The sequence below is a fragment of the Chenopodium quinoa genome, unplaced genomic scaffold (assembly GCF_001683475.1).
Source record: "Chenopodium quinoa cultivar QQ74 unplaced genomic scaffold, ASM168347v1, whole genome shotgun sequence".
Classification (NCBI taxonomy): Eukaryota; Viridiplantae; Streptophyta; class Magnoliopsida; order Caryophyllales; family Amaranthaceae; genus Chenopodium; species Chenopodium quinoa.
Genome location: NW_018745651.1, coordinates 370,982 through 391,062, shown reverse-complemented (window position 1 = coordinate 391,062; position 20,081 = coordinate 370,982). Strand labels below are relative to the sequence as shown.

Sequence of the window (20,081 nt, the reverse complement as noted above, 5' to 3'; positions counted from 1 at the left end):
TATGCATGAGCTTAATTAAGGAAACAGGGTCGGCATAAATGAATAATACATGAAAAAGATTTAGGTTATGAGAGTACCTTGGCAGCAGTGTCTCTACAAAGATCAGCGCTCTTACCTTCGCACTATCCAACAAGTCCCGCCCTTGGGTTTTTCTTTTTCAGAATCATAACATCAGCCTAATTGCTTGAAGTTTGAAGTAATTGGTTTTTGAGAAGTAAAAATGACATCAATACAACTATAGGATCTCTGAAACTGTTTTATCTTGGTCTTTTGTGTCTGAATTGACCCTTTCATGCAGTGTAGAATATGTCCACTTTTAATCTTGGTGCTTGAATTTATGCTAGTAAGATGCATAAGATCCCCATCTTCATTAAATTTCAACCTTTTTCTATTTGATAAAACGAAATTCAACAAAATGTTTGTGTGCTCATTTCTGACTATGAATTCATATATTTGTCTATGTAAATCAAATTTGGCAGCATATTACAGTTTGATTGGTGTGACCATATACAAATTTGAGAAGCACTCATTGAAGCAAACAAACAGTGCGGCAAAACTTTGTCTCCTTTGCAAGAAAAATCAATTTGTTTGCATCAATGAAATATATATCCATACCTTTCTTGTTTTCAGTTCAACTGTTACGTCTTTTGATTTGTGTTGCAATTAAAATCTTTAGGATGACAAGCTGTTTGAACTCAGAAGTTATAAATACTTTCTGCATTAGAATTCTTAGAACAGAAAATATTTGAAATAATCAGCAAGGAAAATAGCAGTACCCAGCATTGAACAAAAGTGGGAAGAATCAGACACTTGTATTATTCAGAGAGCCCCAAATAGTATTAGTAACAAAAATCTTACAATGATTTTCCTATTTATATCTCATCACCCCCATGTCCCCAACAATAATCCTGCTACATACTATTTTGATGTTGTATATACAATGGAATCGATTTAATCCAAAAATTCCCGGCAATTTTACACTGGATCACTGCTGATAAATCTACTGAGGTTTAAATCAATGTTAGAGGTTATTCTATCAACAAAGCAGCACCTCGTTCCTATCAAAAACATATTTTACCCCACCATGTCTTCTCCAAACTAATCACTAACCCCACTTTCAAACTCTTGAAGGCAGACCTTCTCGAGCTGCGTTGGCCAATCTTCTCCAAGTACTTGTGGATTCAACTCCATAGCAGTTCGAAAGTCCAAAAGAGAAACAGTAGGAGACATGGATGGACTTTGTAAGCATTTTACAGGCCAAAGTCCATTTAGGCCATGAACACCCTCAGCACTCATATTTTGTCGTTTGCTTCCATTCCTTAAACTAGCCAATTCTAGTGAGGGCTTTATCAACCTCTTTAAGTAACTATCCAACCCATTGTTCAACAGATTCACACAATCCAGTGAAATGCTCAACCCTTCCTTTTCCAATTTCTGCTCCAATCGCTTCCTTAAAGAGCTTGTGTTGGGTAGCTCGCCAACTCCATGACACGATTCAACAGGAATTCTAGAAGATGATAAACTAGACGATGATAAACTGCTGATAACTTTCCGGTTTCCTTTTCCATTCCAAGGAATTCCTAGAGGTGGTGTGACAGGACTCCTGCTGTGAATTCCCGGGCTAATTGCTGCCTGATCAACTTCTTCCCCATCTTCCACGGAGTTGACCTCAATAGGTCTGCTACCTAAAGACAGCAACTCTGTAGCACTTTGCTGCTCTAGAGTCTTATGGCCCAAATCCTTACACGCCTCAACAGCATTGGGCTTCCCATGAGGGCCAAGTGGGCTGGGACGGTCCTTGCTTTTACGATCACGGAAACAAGGAGTCCTTCCTTTGCGTGGAGACAATGGCAACACATCCCTACAGAGAGATTGAAGGCAACTTCTTTGATACCCATTAGCAACCTTATCAACAACGGGACTCTCCAATTTGCTTCTTTTCGAGGGAGGTGTCTTTGATTGACAAGCATTCTTAAGAATGGATGTAATCAGGCGATTGTGCAGGCTAATGTTTTCCGGCCCAATTGCAGCAATGCAGCTTTTATCAAACTCGGACTTACCGATTTTGAGGCCAAAAAAGCTGTCCAACAGACCAAAGTACTTCTCAGCCCTCTGACTTCCTACTTTCCTACAAATCTGAATTTTGATCTCTAATATGTCAATCCTATCAAAACGCCGATCACCCGGCATTTTGATTTCCATATTTCTTACAACCATCAAAAATTAAAACCCTAATTCCACAGAAATTATAAATCGCACTTCAAAAAGAAACAGCGTCTATTATTAAAATTCCAAACCCTAATCTTCTAATTGGATCAGCCATCGAGCAAGAACAACAGTGTTGTCGAATAAACCCAGAATACTGAATCCACAAACAAAAACAAACAAAACCCATATCAGAATTAAGCTCAACCTTTTCATCAAACAACCAACTATCAACATTAAAAACCTCAAATTAGGGTTCATATTCAAGCAGCGAAAGAATTCGCCAGCAAAATTAGAAATTCATCTCAAATTCAACTTAAATCACAAGAATTAAGCTACAAATCATCAATAACCAAGCAATTCAAGAACCAAATCAAAATTCCAACACCCAATAAAGCAAATTCAAAGTTCGATCAAAAAGATCAAAAACCCTAGAATACCAAATTTGGGATCGAAAAAATCAAATTCATAAACAGAACAAAAAAGAGATATTAAAAGCGGACTAACCTGAATAAGTTAAGAAGAATGCAGAAATTTGATGAAAATGAAAGTAGAAAATTAGATGAGCTGCTTAATCAGAGTTATCGCGAAAGCGGGAAGAGAGAGAAAAAAGGGGAAATTAGTTTAGGGCAATTTTACGGGTTGTAAAGAGAGAGAGACTAAAAAGGTTCTGAAAGTCACAAGGAGGTCAAAGTTTAAAACGCACGTGGGTTTAATTTTTAAGGTAAGGATTGAATTGTCAATGTGTATGATATGATGATATGTTGTGTCTTTGTTTACCTTTGATTGGAACAAAATCCAATCATTTGTTGTCATTCTTTGTTAACTCAGATATGTTGGAAATTGGAAGTCAAACTCGATCAAGATTTTTTTTTTTTTTTTTTTATATATAATAAAAAGAAAAAATCACTCACACATAATGGTCTTTTGGTGGTTAATTACACATAAGTCATTAAAGGATATATTAGTGTAGTATTTGTGTTTATTTCTAGAAATTGTATGGGCAATGCTTCACTTTGGCAACACATTTTATTTATACAAATATTGTTGTGAATTATGGGTCCATAATATTGAGATCGGGTAGTGTTGAAACCCTGACCCTATCAAAATTATATGTGAATTTTCAAATTGATTATAGATGGAACTGTAAATGTGAGTGACAGTGTTCACGATATAACCTTACTAAGCTAAAATATCAAGAAGAAAAGATATTCACATTGATTAATTCAGATCGTCGTATATTGATATAAATATATTTTATGTAAGTGTATAATGTATTACGTACAAGTAGGGGTGTACATAAACGAGACCGGACCTGAAAACCGACCTAAACCGGACCTGTTGGGACCGGACCTGATCCGGACCTGTAGATTCAGGTCCGGTCCGGTCCCGGTCCTTGAAATTTAGGGATTCCGGTTCCGGTCCAGATCCAGTCTAAAACCGGGGGTTTCAGGTCCAGACCTGAAACCTGATAAAATTGTGTTTTAAATTTTTATTTTTTTTTTAAAGTTGAAATACAACTTGTTTGTTGTTTGTAACCCAAAAAAAATAACTTCAGTGTTCAGCCGTCACTGCTCTTCTCTTATTTCTCCACTTCTCCTCTTCTTCCTCTCCTCTCAAAGTCAGAGGTAGTGCTTCAGCCGTCACTTCAGTTTTCAAATCGACCTCGCCGGTAGTGCTTCGCCATCGCTGGACGCCATCGACCTCGCTGGTAGTGCTTCGCCATCGCTAGACAGATTGTCAAATCCCTCTGTATTAGCAGATTGTCGAAGGATGTATTAGCAAAGTCTGCATCAATGCAAATCCCTTTATCCCTGTGCTCAGGTCGTAACCTGTGACGCAAGTTAGAACCTGGTGTCAGAGAAAGCCCAAGGCCCACTACCTAGAGAGTGCCTTCGTCTTCACCGTAATATTTTCTAATACTATCCCATTTGAAGAGTATCCATGTACCTTTTTGTTTAATTGGTTTTGATGTGTTAGAAAATTGGTTTAAATTGGTTTAGTTGTTTTTATGTGTTTTTGATATAATTGGTTCAGATTGGTTTTGATGTGCTGGTGAGGGTGGGTTTTCTTCCTTAGGTTTGTACTTTGCAGTTTCGAGTTTGTACGAAAATAAGAAAGAAAGAAGACAAAGGCTGATTTTTATTTTTTACTCGGGATTTTTGTTTTCTTGATATTTGGTTTCTTTTAAATTTGGTTAAAATACAAAACAGGTCTATTCAAGTCCAAATCCGGACCGGACCTGATTTTTCAGGTCTGACCCGGAACCGGACCTGTTGAATCAGGTCCGGTCTCCGGTCCTCAAAATTCACTAATTCAGGTCCCGGTCCTAACAGGTCCGGACCAATTTTGGACCGGTGTACAGCCCTACGTACAAGTACTAAAGTAGACACAAGCTCATCAATATATGACAAAAATAAGTTTAGTAAAGTTTGGAAAAGTTAAAATAAATAAATCTCATGTAAATTGAACTCATTCTACATTAATTTTGTCCTGGACTTTCGATTACTACTCACCTTCGTCTAAATCAAAGCCAAGAAATTTCATAGTTTTTAAACATTTTGAACAATTAGTTTTAGTAGTGGTTGACATATTCGATCACCGCCCACTTTTGTAATGATAAATTGATAACCTTTAATTAGCTTGTCATTGGCCCGTATCATAAGCCACATCCTTAAAATCCAAATGAAAAAGCATCATATCCTTGATTCCTTGTACGTGTATGTAAAGCCAACATATAAACCCTAACCATTATCCTAAGATGGTCGCTCTCACATTCAGCGTGACGAAGGCATGCAATTGGAAGTGATCACATTCAATTTGCATGTGATATAGCATGTCATTTTTGAACTCATTTGTCAATTTGCATTCTTTTTTTTCTCTTTTGTTATCAAAAATCAATAAATCTTGCGGATACTAGCCACTTATATTTGCCCCTTGCTACTTTAGCGCCTACATTTCGTTGCTGAATGTTTGTCCACTATTTTCAGCAAGACAGCAACTTGAATAGTGGTCCTCTTTAATTCTATCTTATTTACTTTAATTTCCCTTACGTTTACAAATTGCTCTAATAATGCAAGTATATACTTGATGGAACTAATTTCCAAATGATGAAAAATACTTAAGAAATAATCATTACAAGTCGGCAGAAAGTAAAGATATGCAAATAATTTATGAAATTATTAAGCTTAGCTTGGTGAAAAAATTTAGAAAACCTAGACAAGATTAAGTATTACTACGTATATAAATTGGCAAGACAAACTGACAATGCAGAATTAAATTAGTGAAGCGATACAGTGGCACATGAGCTTGAATTGTGATAAGAGTATAAGACTGCTTTTTAATAAAATACTACCTCGTTTTTATTTAGTTGACACCATTCTACTATCACGCTTGCCAACGCACTATTTTAACGATTAATACCTCTAATTCTCGGCATTGTAAAATTATAAAAAGTGGATATTAATAAAATATACATTGAGACGATTCAAATAAGATCCCACTTGACTATATTTTATCGTAGCTATAAATCACAAAAGCTAGTCAAAGTGTAGTTTGTGAATAGTGTAAGAGTCAAATGGTGTCAACTAAAAAAAACGGAAGATGTATAACCAACACGTAGCTAGTAAGATTATTGGTCTTAAATAAGTCCTACCCAAACATAATATACACATGCTCGACAAGAAACACAGTCCGACACAACCAACAAGTCAACAACCATATTTAAGTACTTGTATTAATATTGCACTGTGCTCTCAAAGTTTAACCACTTTCTCATCAATAATGTGTTAAACTTTTTGGTTTGTGACGTAAAGAGCTAAGCCAAACTGGGAAAGAATCTCGCAACTTAGTAAACAAACTTTTTGCCGCGGATATAGGTGTTAGTTTGAATAAAAGTAACCTAGACTAGATTCGGATTGATATGACACAAGCTAAGTGACTTGGTTAATTCTTTTGGGACTTGCCAACTTCCTTTGAAACTTGTAAGGTTGGTACTGAACAAATCACTATATTACTCTATTTTACAACTGTACTAGTTAATGTTTCTTATCTATTTCTGCTTGTCACATTGGATATTTTTCTATACCTTTGCTTCTTTTTTTTATACTGGTCCTTCACTACTTTGACAAATTTCAGTTGTTTGATCCAAAAAATATATTTAAACGAATGGAATTAAAATGCTACTCCTATTTTTTATTTGTTTCTTTGTGCCCTATAAATTGTACTGAGTGGTGTATCAATTCAGCCAATATTATTTACATAGGAATGCATATTTCCATATGATGAACAACAATATTAGGTTAGGCATATCAACAACATTCGATTTCTTGAACATACATATGTGTTCTGATTACTCGTAACAACCAAGCTAGTTTAAAAATAATTGGCAAAAAAAGAAAATATTAAAAGAAATTGACACGACCTTACACAAATGACAAAAATCATGTTTCCAAAGTTTCAAAAATTGAAACAGTTTAGAATAAGGACGCAGTGAATAGTTAGGCGTCAATTTACTCAATTAGTAGCAATAAGGCCAATAACATCAATTTTGCCAAAATAAGGATCAAGCTAGCTAATAATCAAACACAACATCAGGCACTGACTAAGAATGTTAATGACTACTCATATTATTAGTACTGAACTAATTTAAGAAGGTACCAAAGCAGTAGCAAAAACGACATTATGACCTTTCCAAGTGAGCACAATATCCTCCTCTTCTTTCTTAGACCCCCACCCTGTAGCATGTTCCTCTAGCATTGCCTTCACCTCCGTCATCGCCTCTCCCATGAACCCGACCGCCCTAAACTCGGCCTCCATCATCCGTTGTGACCACCGTGTCCTCGGCTCTTGCCTCTCCACTCTCTGATCCCCTTCATGAGATATTACATTCTCAATCTTCCAACAAATATCGGCCTCGTACCACTCTCTTTGCTTACTCCCCCAAGGCAAGAACGTGTCCACCGTATCGAACGGTATCCAAAAGTAATTAAACGCAGATCTTAGCCTTCCAACCAAATTCCTAGACGTAAAATCTACGTCTTCCTCTACAACCACCACCATAGTCGGAGCCAAACTCCGCAATGCCTTAAAAAACATCGACCTCATCGACATCACCACACTAGGGTCCTCTTCCGGCTCTACGTGGTTTAAGTAATGTAACGACATTTGACAATTTATGATCAAAGCTTCTTCTTCTAATTCTTCTTGATGATGATGATGAGGGTTTCCATAGAGAAATCTCATTTGTTCTTGCCTCGTCCTAACCTCGTCTAGGACGGAGGCAAACCCATCTGAGGGGGTGGTGGGGACAGCCTTAAACTCGAGCACCACCCCCTTAGAGCGGGCGAAGTTAATAAGCTTAACACCGAGGTCATCATAACAAACAAAATCAAACATGGGCGGACCTTGTTGGGTAAACGCCCCCACGGTTAGTGTAACCGTGGGGGGTTGCCTACCTTGGTAACGAGTAGCAATGGAATCAATTAGAGTAGGAATTTGCATGCAATGAGTCACACTGAGGTCCACAATGTGGACCACAGTGCGACCCTCAATAGCTTCTAGGATGACCGAGTTCGCCGCAGTGAACCCAAAGCGGTGCCACGGTGTTAAGTGGACAAAATTAGCCAAGTCGAGAAGAGAGAACTTGTGTATATTTAGGTTCATACCACAAGCTATACTACTACTAGTATTACTATTATTAGCATTATTACTATTACTAGTAATAGTCATACTAGTAGTAATATTGTTGCCGTTGTTGTTGTTGTTGCTAGTGGCGGAGTTAAGGATGAACTTACAAGCGGGGGTACGAGCAGCACGAAGGATAAGAGCGCGGAGGAAAGCGCGAGTGAGTCGTTGATTAGAGTCGCCATCAGGCGGGGCGATGTTGTTAAGAACCCACAGAATTTGTTGAGCAGGAGTAGCGTCGGTGTTATCAATAGCTTGAGCACAATGTACTAAAAGTTGTTCCATACAATTAGCATCACCTAAATTATAATTATTAATACTATTATTATTGTTTAAAGACGATGAAGAAGAAGAAGAGGAAGTGTTTTGTTTCGAAGTCCTAAAACCAGGCCAAGGCCTAATTCTATTCATCATGGTTGTAGTTTGATGGAGAGAAATTGTGTTTGGTGTTGGGAAATTTGAAATTTCAGTAAATTGCATCATTATTATTAATGTTAGATTAATTTTTTTGGTTTTGAATATAAGTTCACACGAAGAAAAGAGAGAGAAAAATTAAGAATGATCAGAGAAAGAAAGAGACGAGACAAAGAGAGGATAGTACTAGTAATGGGTGGCTTAGCAAAACATAGGGAGACGATCCAAAACAAATATTTTTGGGGCAAAACGAATCGAAGAAATTGACACTTCAGCTTTTGAATTTTTTTTTATTTAATTTAAGACAAAAATAAAAATGAGAAAGAACAAAATTAAAGTTCTGTGATTGAAAGTAATATATCTATGAAAACTGATGATAAATGGAAAGAAAAGGTTGTCGGATGTTTTTGTAATGAATTTTGAAATTTTGTGGTCTAAAATAGGCAAAGAAGATATTTCTTATTTTAACCAAGCAAAATGGAAATGGGAATTTATGGTTTATTTTATTTTGCTTTTAGTATTATGGGAGAAGATGATGAAACTTTTGGGACTTCTTCAAAGGGTACAATTCTGCTTGTTATATATAGAGGGAAGATGAAACTAGGAGAGAGAAATGAATCAATAATAAGAAAGATTATTATGTTAATTGTTATTATTAGGATAAGCTCGTGAGTTTAAGGGATTGACTTGGATTATAAATAATTATTATATTTTGTGTAAATTGGGTGTACTTGTTGTATTAATGTGACTACTTATAAAAGTTATGATTAGTTGTTCATTGATAAATATGAGCTCTAATAATGATGAATTCTTTTTTCAATAGTTTTTTTTTTTTTTTTTACGCACATTTTTTCGTTGTCACTTGTCTAATTTTTCATATTCATACTAAATCCAATCATAAAAAACTAAAATTATATGTTTATTTTTAGGTGGAGAGAACAATGATTTAGATGTCTTATTCATACATAATAAATTCATACCAAATTAAAAAAAAATTAAAACGATATTATTGTAGGTAATAAGAGAATAAATACTTAGAAGAACAATTACTTTCTTGTCTCATGCATGCATAGCTAAATTAAAGTAAGCAAATCCTAACAAACTAAGGAGTATATTGTATTAAATTTAACTCAACCACTAGCCTTTCTTTTATATATATATTCCCCAAAGCTTATTTGAGTACAAGAATTTAGGTTTGTTGTCACCTTATGGCTTGTCAACATCTTGATCCACATTTATTTGCAAAATTCCTAAAAGATATTCAATTATGTATTTTCAACCCAATATACTTCCATCTCTAGTATCACAATTATGAAAAACATTTTATTTTAAAAAAGAAAACGTTCCTCAAAAAAAAATAAAAGAAAAATGCATGCTGTTACAAATATGTTTCAATAACTTCCTATCTTATTTTTTTTTCAAAAATTTAAAAGTTTGAAAAGGGATTATAAACAAAATTTCAAACAGGAATTCACCAATCAGTGTGATTTATGTTTTTGTCTGTATAAACAAATACAAGAAAATGAAATCATAGGAGATAAAATGGTCAGATAAGCTGGAGCATAAGCATGTTATACTAAAATCCTTAACACGTGATACTCAATTTCACATCATAACATCTATTTTAATTGCTTAGGCCAACAAACTCAAACTTGCCGACTTGCTTATGCACCCTAACCTACAAACCCCACCTTAAATAGACAACTCGATCGACTACCCCACCTTAGCCAGCAGCCCTATATAAGAAATACCTCCTTTGATTTTATTTTACATTCACTAGATAGTTGACCTAGAATCCTAGATAGATAATACAATCCAAATCGGTAACAAATTTGGTTATGTTTAGTTCATCTTATTTTTTCGTTCTCATATGATCCGATTTAAATTTACTTTTTGTTAATTATATCTAATTAAAAATTGTCTAATTTGACTAAACTTTAACCTTTGTTGATTTGTAAGTAAAGATACTAGATTTATATTAAGGTACATTTTCCAAATATGTAATTTTCATAATTATTATTATTATTATAAAATTAAAGCACAAAATAGCAAATATAACGATAATGCTTGGTCTTAACTTATATTTTCTAATATGACCTGATATCACTACAAGAAAAATACCTTTTCGTATCGATTATTTTAACATTTTGTATCGATTGTAATTGCTACAAAAAATAAAAAAAATAAAAAATTCCAACGAATGGTTATTCGATAAAATATTCGTCGTTGCCATAGCCTTTAGTAGTGTTTTTCTCTTTTGCTGGGGTTGTCCTTGTTAATCGATACGGAAAACAACATTCAATCATGGTGATTATTGAATCGCTACAAATGTTGAATTCATTTTCTACAAAAAAATAAAAAAAAAATAAAAAAAATCCCTACATATGATCTATGAACATGTAACCTCAAGCTTTAATATGAAATGTTTATCCAAGAAGCTATGACATATTTTATGTTTTCTTTATCAAACAAATTTTTAAAATCTAGTGTCACTACACGAATAGAGCAAATTGGCAACGGTTCAAACCCCCCCCCCAAAGGCAACAGTTTTGAACTGTTGCGTATTAGAGGGTTGCCAAATCCCAAAATAATTGGCAACGGTTCAAAACCGTTGCCAACTTAAGCAATTGGCAACGGTTAACCGTTGCCAACTCAACAAATTGGCAACGGTTAACCGTTGCCAATTGCTATGGCGCCTTTTTTTTTAATTAAATTTAATGTAGTTGGCACCGGTTAACCGGTGCCATTGACTTTTTTTTTTTTTTTTACAGTTCAAAATCAGCATCAACTTGCACCATAATCGTTTAAACCGAAAAAAAAAAACACCAGAATCGTATCAATGAACAACAAAACACCAGAAAAACAATGAACACCATAATATACATGAATATATTATATTAAATAAATTGTTATTTTACAATTTATAAAAAAATTATATAAATAAAAACGTAACAATGAACAACAAAACACCAAATCCTTGAATCTTGAATCCTTCGTCTATGAGCAATCACTGTAGTTGTAATACTACCTGCATCAATTAAATTAAAACCCCAAAAATCAGAAAAAAAAATTCGAACCAATAACCTGGAAACTAATAAACCCAGAACATTAAACAAAGAAAAAACCATTGTTACGTTTTAATCTAGAACCTAATAAACCCAGAAAAAACCAATAATCTAGAACGAACCTAATAAACCCAGAAAAAACTAACAAAAAAACTAGAAACAAAAAACCCAGAAAAAACCAAAGGAATTCGAACCTAAAAAATTCTGAAAAAATCTGAACCCAGAAACCCAGAAATTTAAACAGAAAAAACCAAAAAAATTCGAACCAATCAAATTCGAAACCCAGAAAACAATCCGAACGCAAAAACCCAGAAAAAACCAAAGGAATTCGAACCCAAAAATTCGAAAAAAATCCAAACCCAGAAATTTAAACCCAAAAAATTCAAGAAACTAAGAAAACGAGAAAAAAACGAGAAAAAAAAAAAAAAAAAAAAAACCAGGTATTCGAACCTAGAAAAACCCCAAAAAAACGAAAAAATTTCGAACCCAGAAATTAAAACACGAAAAAAACCAAAAAAAAATCTAAAAAAACCTTGCGAATATGAATTGGAGAGATCTGAGGTGCATGCGAGATTTTGGAGATAATTCTAAGGGAGATGAGAGAGAAGGAGCTCTGAATGAATAATGAATTTGAGGGAGATGAGAGAGAACAAGAATGAATTTGAGGGAGATGAGAGAGAACGAGAATGAATTTGAGAGAGAGATAGAGGGGCGACTGAGGGAAAGAATAAAAGGAGCCCAAATTTTTTTTTTTTTAATTGGCAACGGTTAACCGTTGCCAACACTAATCCTCTTATTATTTTTTTTTATTATTTTTAAATAATCAGTTGGCAACGGTTAACCGTTGCCAACTCTAACCCTTTTATTTTTTTTTCTTTTTAAAAAAAAATAATCAGTTGACAACGGTTAACCGTTGCCAACTCTGAAATTTTAATTGGCGCTCATTTTAGTTGGCAACGGTTTTCATGAACCGCTGCCATAGGGGGGTTGCCTATTTAGTTTTTTCTACTAGTGTGTAAAAAAGGCTTTTCGTATCAATTTTTTGGTTTTAGTGGCGATTGTAAACGATACGGTTTTCCATAATTTTATAAATGTGCATAAAAATGGTGAATAAATATTATTATTCATATTGATTTCATATGGGTTTACTATGTCGATTGTGAAATGATACAGATTCCACTACTATTTCACAAACATATGTGCATATTGTAGCGAATGTAAAATCGCTACGAAAAGACTATTTTCTTGTAGTGTATAAGTAATAAGGTACTAAATGATATATGATTAACTAAGCAGACTTTTTTTTATAAAGCCTTTTTTATAATAATTTGTCTAATTTTTATCACAACCAAGTACCAAATTAGATAATTGTCAAATATCTAACAATACAGCAAATCGGGTATAAGAAATTAATCCATTGTTAATTGTTTTCTTTGATTAAACTTTTAAATTAAGTAGGTTAATATAAGGGTTAGTTCACAGCCTTAACATACTTAAATCATTTAAATAAAACCGGTTGGTTAGTACAAAGAATTTCAACCTAGTTAATTGAAGGATATAGATTACTATCAAAATAGGGTTTTGGATATGTAATTATATACCGACACATATACAAATTTAATACACATCAAACCTAAAATTAAAATTTACCCTAGCATAGAATGATAGGATTGAATAGTATATGAATTTCATCATTTCATACTACGGATTGACTAAGAGAAATAAAAGAATCTGATGTTGATCCATATAATGAGAATCAAGTAATGTTAAAATCACAAATCTATAAAAAGTAGTATCATTGAAAAGGGTTCCAAATTCTAGACATACAAGAACTAAAAGACACACTATGTAAAACCTAAACACTATGTGCATACTTTGTAACTTTTACAGGAATAATCTTTGTTTCAGTAAAAGAACTAATAGTTCATTTAATCTTTTGCATGCGTTGAATTAATGAATTCAAGCATGTGCACAAGATACCCATCTTAACAAGAGACGACCATATATATTCACTGGACCAACATTTTATTTATACATTGAACAACTTATATCATATGGAAAACAAGAGAAAACAGACAATAACTTCATAGAACTTTGGTATGCTAGCTAAAAGATTACCTATTTCGTCAAATTCTAGACGAAGCTATACTAGTCGTAATATTTGGCTCTTGGCTATAGTTGGCAACTACAAAAGGACTAGAGTAATCATTGCCATTGGTTGTTTAGAAATTAATTAGGATTAACTACTAGTAATATGTAGTGTTATTACCTTTACGCAATAACTCTAGCTATATATGAAAATTGACTACAAAAAAAAATTATTGTATGAAACTTGTAATTAGGGGTGAGCATGGGTCAGGTACCCGTATCGTTAACACTAACGGTTCGGGTACCCAATAACCAATAACATTAAAAATGATATTCATTAACCGAACCAATAAGTTCGAGTAACCGGATTTTTGAATCGGTTATCGGGTATCCAATATGATATCCAATAATGAAAATTTAAACTTTAAAATTTAGTTAGTATGATATCATTCAACACTAATGAACAATAATACCACATGATCATGACCAAATTACTAATAATATAACTAATCATTTAAATTATGAAGTGATTATAAAGTAAAGTAAGAGTTTAGATTTTGGATAAATAGATTTAAGTAGGAAAAAAAAGGAAAAATTACTTATCGGATCGGATCGGGTAACCGCTAATTTTAAAATAATACCCAATAATCGTACCCGATAACAAATTATCGGATTGGATATCCGAACCGTTATGATTATCAAAATGGGTACCCTAATTTTCGATTACGGTTCAAATTTTCGAATTTTTCGATTTCTCGGATAATTTCGCTCAACCCTACTTGAAATTATGGTCTAGCCTGGTTGGTTGACTGGTAGAGTGTTTAATTATAACTCTTATTAAGTGGAGGCTGAAGCTAATAAGAATGAATTTAAATGTAATTTTACAGGGAATAAATTTTCCTAACGTCTACATCAAAGCAATCATCACATCCTTTGAAATTATGTTTTTCTTTATCAATTTATATTACCACCTAATTGGTTATAATGAAAATTTTGGTCATTGATAGAAAAGGCTAACACACACATGGTGTACAAATTAGGAGTGTTTTTCTCATATTAGTTACTTTAATTAAATACGTCTTAAACTAGGTCATCTACATAAAGAGATTGAAGACGTACAATGTGGATATGTAAATGAGTGATGAGTCTGACCATGTTAAGATGACTTTATACCCAATATACAACATTTAATGTACACCCATCTTACCTAAAGTTTGTCAATATATAATATTCTCCGACATCCTAAGTCCTAACTATACTTTCTTATAAGTCTGATTTCTCAAAATTATTTGAGCAAAGCATCTAGCATAAGCGAGGGAATTCCAATTATGAATTGTGACAACGAAGTGAGGTCAAATTATTGTTGCCATCCCAAGACGGATGCAGGTTCAAGTAAACAGAAGTCAACAACAATATTACGATCAAATATTCTTTCGACACACTCATTTTTCATGAATTAATAATTTGAATCCATTTCAATAACATAGAGATATGGATAAAAATGTGAATATAGATAATAATATGCTTCGTATAGCAATTTATAGATAATACTTGTAGTATTATTTTGATGTGAATCTAACAATAAAGATTTTATTATGTGTTTTGTATTATTTTAAAATGAAATAAACTACTTGTTTAAGTTTGATATTGAGAAGCTTGCACTAGGATGTCTTAGAATGTCTTTTATACGCCCAGTCTCTTAAATTTAAACTTATTACATCGGATTTGATTATAACGTCTAAAACTAGATCTTAGTAGCCCTACAATCAAAGGCATATATGTAATATTATTACGGAGTATTATTATACTCCCTTCGTCTCAATTTACTTGCCGCATATTCTCCTATAATTAGTTAGCCAATTGCCTTAGTAATAGTGTAATACGAAGTATATCTGTTTATTTTTTTTCTTTGAAATCGGGTCTCGTAATCAATCAAATCATTTACCAAATGTTTCCTCTTTTAGTTAACAGGCCCACGTCACATGGTCCTGAATTTAAGACCCGACATGACCTCTCCTTCTCGGCTTATGGGCTAATTTCATGAAGGTTACAAAGCAATGACATAAATAGGCCCATTCTTATTTTATTTTATTTTATTTTATTTTGAAAAAAAATATATATTTTGACAGTACCATTCAGTTTGGTTACTATACTGATAAGCCCACATTGCAAGGGATTTCTAACTAGATGTCCATTGGCCCAAATTTGCAACAGTAAACTCTTTTTTTTTATTTTTTTAACTTAAAGCAATTTGATGGTCTATATGAAAAAAAATTTCATCTTTATGAGATGTAAGTCACCTTACAAAATTGGTACGGAGTAATTTCTTTCCCTTGGTGAAAAATTCCTTTTGTTTTTTTCTATATACTATGTTTACAAATTTCCTTCTTTTCAAAATATCAGTAGTTTCTATTTGACTAATTAAAGTTATTTATCTTAATTGTCGTCATTTAAATGTCCGTGCTCTATTTAATTATTTATCATATAATTCTCCAACGTTAAAGTATCACTCCGTACTTGTTTGTCTCTACTGTAATAATAATACAATAATCATTAAAGATAGAGGAGTATTGACGATGAAATTAAATAGTTATTATGGGAGGATGTAGAAGCCAAATTGAATTTGAGTATTGCTTTATTAAACTACAAAGGGTATGGGCACATTTTATGGGTGCAATCATAAACAAGTAGTTATAAAATACAAAGTATATTAATTTAGATATTACAAATTTTCACCACATGGCCGGGTTACTTATTTAGAGGTTATTTGACCAATCAGGGGTTACTCGATCAAGGGTTACTTGGTCGAGGGTTACCCCTGACCGATTGAGTAACTTCTCAATAAATAACCCCAACCCCAACCACAAAGTTTATTCACTGTTTAGATACATGCATAATAATTATGCTTTTTTTTTCAATTTTTTTAAAGGAAATAATAACTATGCATTATCTATCTTCATTATATTTTTAGTTTTCAATTATGAAAATGCATGGGTTATGGGTTATACATCGCTCAATTCAAAGCATATTCTCTTATCAACCAAATAACCCCAGAATAAGTTACCCCTGACCGATTGAGTAACTTCTCAATAAATAACCCCAACCCCAACCACAAAGTTTATTCACTGTTTAGATACATGCATAATAATTATGCTTTTTTTTTCAATTTTTTTAAAGGAAATAATAACTATGCATTATCTATCTTCATTATATTTTTAGTTTTCAATTATGAAAATGCATGGGTTATGGGTTATACATCGCTCAATTCAAAGCATATTCTCTTATCAAGTTATCAAGTTCGTAGTACGTTTTAATCCTATCTTTGTTGGTCTTGTCTTGCGGCGTTACACGTGAAAGTAGCCTCCTATCACGTTTCCTTGCTTTATGCCATTCTTTCCTCTGTCTCAGGAGCTCAACTAGTACGCATCTTATTCTTCCTACTTGTTTTGTACCTCTTTGATTCACTCATAGGTTCGTTTTTCAATACAAGTATATTAGTTTGGGGCTACTATTAACTTGTTACTTTATTAATTAAGACTCACATCTCTCATTACTTAACATTTATTATTTATTTTTATTGTTTGTTTTTAGAATATGTTCAAAGGTCAAATAACAACTCACTTAAAATCTTAGAAGGGGGAAACAAGATGAATAAAACTAGTGTTGATCACACGTTTAGCATCAAATTAAGGAAGTCTATACTTAAGCGGGGAATCTAATCTTACCTTAATCTATCGTAAAATATAAATAAATTTAAAAGTAAATTCTATTTTCCTTGTAGCTTGATGCTCTTACTAATAAATAAAGTCCTTAATTAAAGAAAACTTATTTGCATAAGCAAAGGGCAGCATATTTGTAGGTCCTTATAGCAGCATTACTGCATTAAATTGGTAAAACAAAGAATCTTGGAAGGTTCTAGTATGTGTTTTAACCCCTAAATTTATGAATAAGTGTCGCAAATAAATCATAAATAATAAAAGAGGGACAAAATATAATTATGAAGTGTTAATATAACGACCATAAAATGCATGAAAGGTCAGATGTTTCTCCAGAAATACTAAAGGGTATTTATTTGTATGCATAAGTGGTGAAAGTTAACATAGTGTTATTATAGCAACTTAATCCAAAGATACTGATTCTTTTGAGCAGTTACCATGAAATTATAATTGGGAAATTTAAATTAGAAAATGACATTTAAAATTTGATCTCCTACTCCACTTCATTTTGGCCAATTAGTCTAGTATGTTCTTATTCTATATATCGTTCATTCTTAGTGTCGCTTGATTTGAGAATGATCATTATGTTACTTGTTTGTTGCTTGTGAGTCAGCCATTTTCATTTTCAAAAGTTTAGCTAAAGCTACAATTTTTTTTTTTTTGGTTGACTAAGAGAAAATTCGATTACACCTATGGAGGATTGCGGGGTCAAGCTTTAGCCTTATAATCCATTGATACGTAATTGATTAAAGAAAATAACATATCAAATTTATTGAAGTTAAGATTATTTTTATTTAATTGTCCGATCAATATATAATATCTTCGTTTGGATGTGTGCCAAGGGGATATGACACAACTGTTGACTAGGGATCGTAGGACGAATTGAATACAAGTAGTTCCATGATGGTGAATGTGACTACGAGATAAATTTCATATTTGGTTTCATGCCTCCTTAAGATGGCCTTTTGTAGATCTGGCAGATCCAAGTTCTTCAACATCAGTAACATTAGTTGATACTCCGCAAATCTTCCCTTTCTATTACAAAGCAAGTATGAAGAGTTGAGGACTATTGAATGTAGTCATCTTGAGCAAGACCTATTAGGAATGGAGGTGAGACAAAGCACGTTGAAAAATTTCTCAAAATCAATTAGTAAAAGAAGTAGTACATCCACTATTATAAATATATAAATCAACGATCTGTAGTTCATCTTCTAACGTTGGCAAACATACTCACACAGTCACACTCATACCTATCACACTGAATAATAATGTTGTATGTAAACGTAAGAATATAAGAAATTTAGTTGAAACACTGAAGAAACTTTTGCAACGTTATGTTTTCTATGGACCCATACGAATTACGGAGTAAAATTTAAAACTCATTTTGTTAAGTGGCCAGGTAAAATTAAAAGTAAAATCATTTTCACTTTCACTAATAATCATTCTAGGCTTATTGTATGGTTCATTCTTTTCCCTCGTTAAATCACCTCTCACTTCCCATCAGAAACCATTAATATAATCTTGATACTTTAGGGAGGTGACTAATCGACAACTTTTGGTAATTAACGTTGAATCATTCATTAGAGTCATCCACTCATCCACGATATTAAGAGAGACAGATACTTTGATAGCTCAATAATAGTAACTTCCCTCTAATGATCAAGAATCATGGGATCAATTTTCACCCTACTCTTTGATTTTATACAGAATTATGATGTATCACTGAGATACATAACTTGATTTGGATACATAAATTTTTATTTCATTCAAAAAATGAATTGTATTTCATGGCTTAAAATTTATAATTTTTTTTTACGTAAAATTTGAGTGGAAATTTTGTCAAAAGATTAAACTCCTGATTAATCCTTCAGACGTGGAAAACAGTAGGCGAGCAAATTAGGCACGCATAGTTTTGTCCGCTTTACACTAAAAAGTCACCAACAATATTGCCTTGATAGTTTTATGGAGTATCTTGAAGTTTTATTTGATACTGATTGAGTAACCAATTTGATGACAAAAGCTACGATAGCTAACTGTTAATGGCTAGATACAGTTCATATTTTAAGGGGTTTTTTCCTAGTTAAACATTATTAATAATAATAGAATATATTTTGGCCAATTTAAACACCTCATAAGCTTTAGTTTAGATTACTAATGCGGATTACCTCTTACACATATAAGATGATCATTATTTACTCCGTACTATGTAAAATTCATTTTTACAAACTAACATTATAATTATTGTCTTCTTCGGTTAACTCTCTTTGTTTTACATGTGAGATTTTATTAATTAGTACTTTTTTTGAAATTTCAAATTGTATGATATATGTGATAAAATATAAAACATATTTCTGGACTTCAACCATTAACAATGTGTAATATAAGATATACGTGTTTAAATTTTTATATATGTATTGAAAACCAGCTGAAAAGGCAAATAAGACGAATAAAACTATAAAAGAAATGAAGGAAGTAACCATTATTTTAGCAATGAAAGTATGGAGTATTAGTTTCTTATTTACGTGTTATGGTATTAAACAAATGGAAGAATGACAGAGCTTTAAAACACATCAAAGGGCACCAAAAATTCCAGGTCATAGTATAGTACACAGTCCTGGATACCCATTCAACAACAAGAAAAAGTAAGCAATCCTTTAATAAGAGTATAAAATATATGAGATCAAATTAAATTTGGATAAGTCTCTACTTTTCTTTATCTCAAACTCTCAAAGCAATGAGGGATATCGTACTACTGTACTAATCAGTTGAAAGTCTAGCACTCTAGCTTGAACAAATGTTTGTGTTTAATTTTTTTGGACAACCATCAATTTGCTTGTCATTATCTTCTCTTCTCTTGTTAATTTATCTTTTTATTATCTATTCATCGCATGGTCATACCTAAGAAAAT

At 32.8% G+C, this 20,081-nt stretch overlaps 2 protein-coding genes across 2 annotated transcripts; both read right to left on the bottom strand.

The window, feature by feature from the left end:
- Positions 1-782: 782 nt before the first annotated feature.
- Positions 783-3,118, bottom strand: LOC110717083. The gene is made up of 2 exons (XM_021895729.1): positions 2,713-3,118; positions 783-2,362 (listed from the first exon to the last, which is right to left on the bottom strand). Exon 2 carries the CDS (start codon positions 2,215-2,217, stop codon positions 1,099-1,101), a length of 1,119 nt encoding a protein of 372 aa, XP_021751421.1. The 5' UTR covers positions 2,218-2,362; positions 2,713-3,118; the 3' UTR covers positions 783-1,098.
- A 3,420-nt stretch (positions 3,119-6,538) lies between these two features.
- Positions 6,539-8,437, bottom strand: LOC110717078 (scarecrow-like protein 32). The gene has a single exon (XM_021895721.1). It carries the CDS (start codon positions 8,371-8,373, stop codon positions 6,853-6,855), a length of 1,521 nt encoding a protein of 506 aa, XP_021751413.1. The 5' UTR covers positions 8,374-8,437; the 3' UTR covers positions 6,539-6,852.
- Between the last annotated feature and the right edge of the window lie 11,644 nt (positions 8,438-20,081).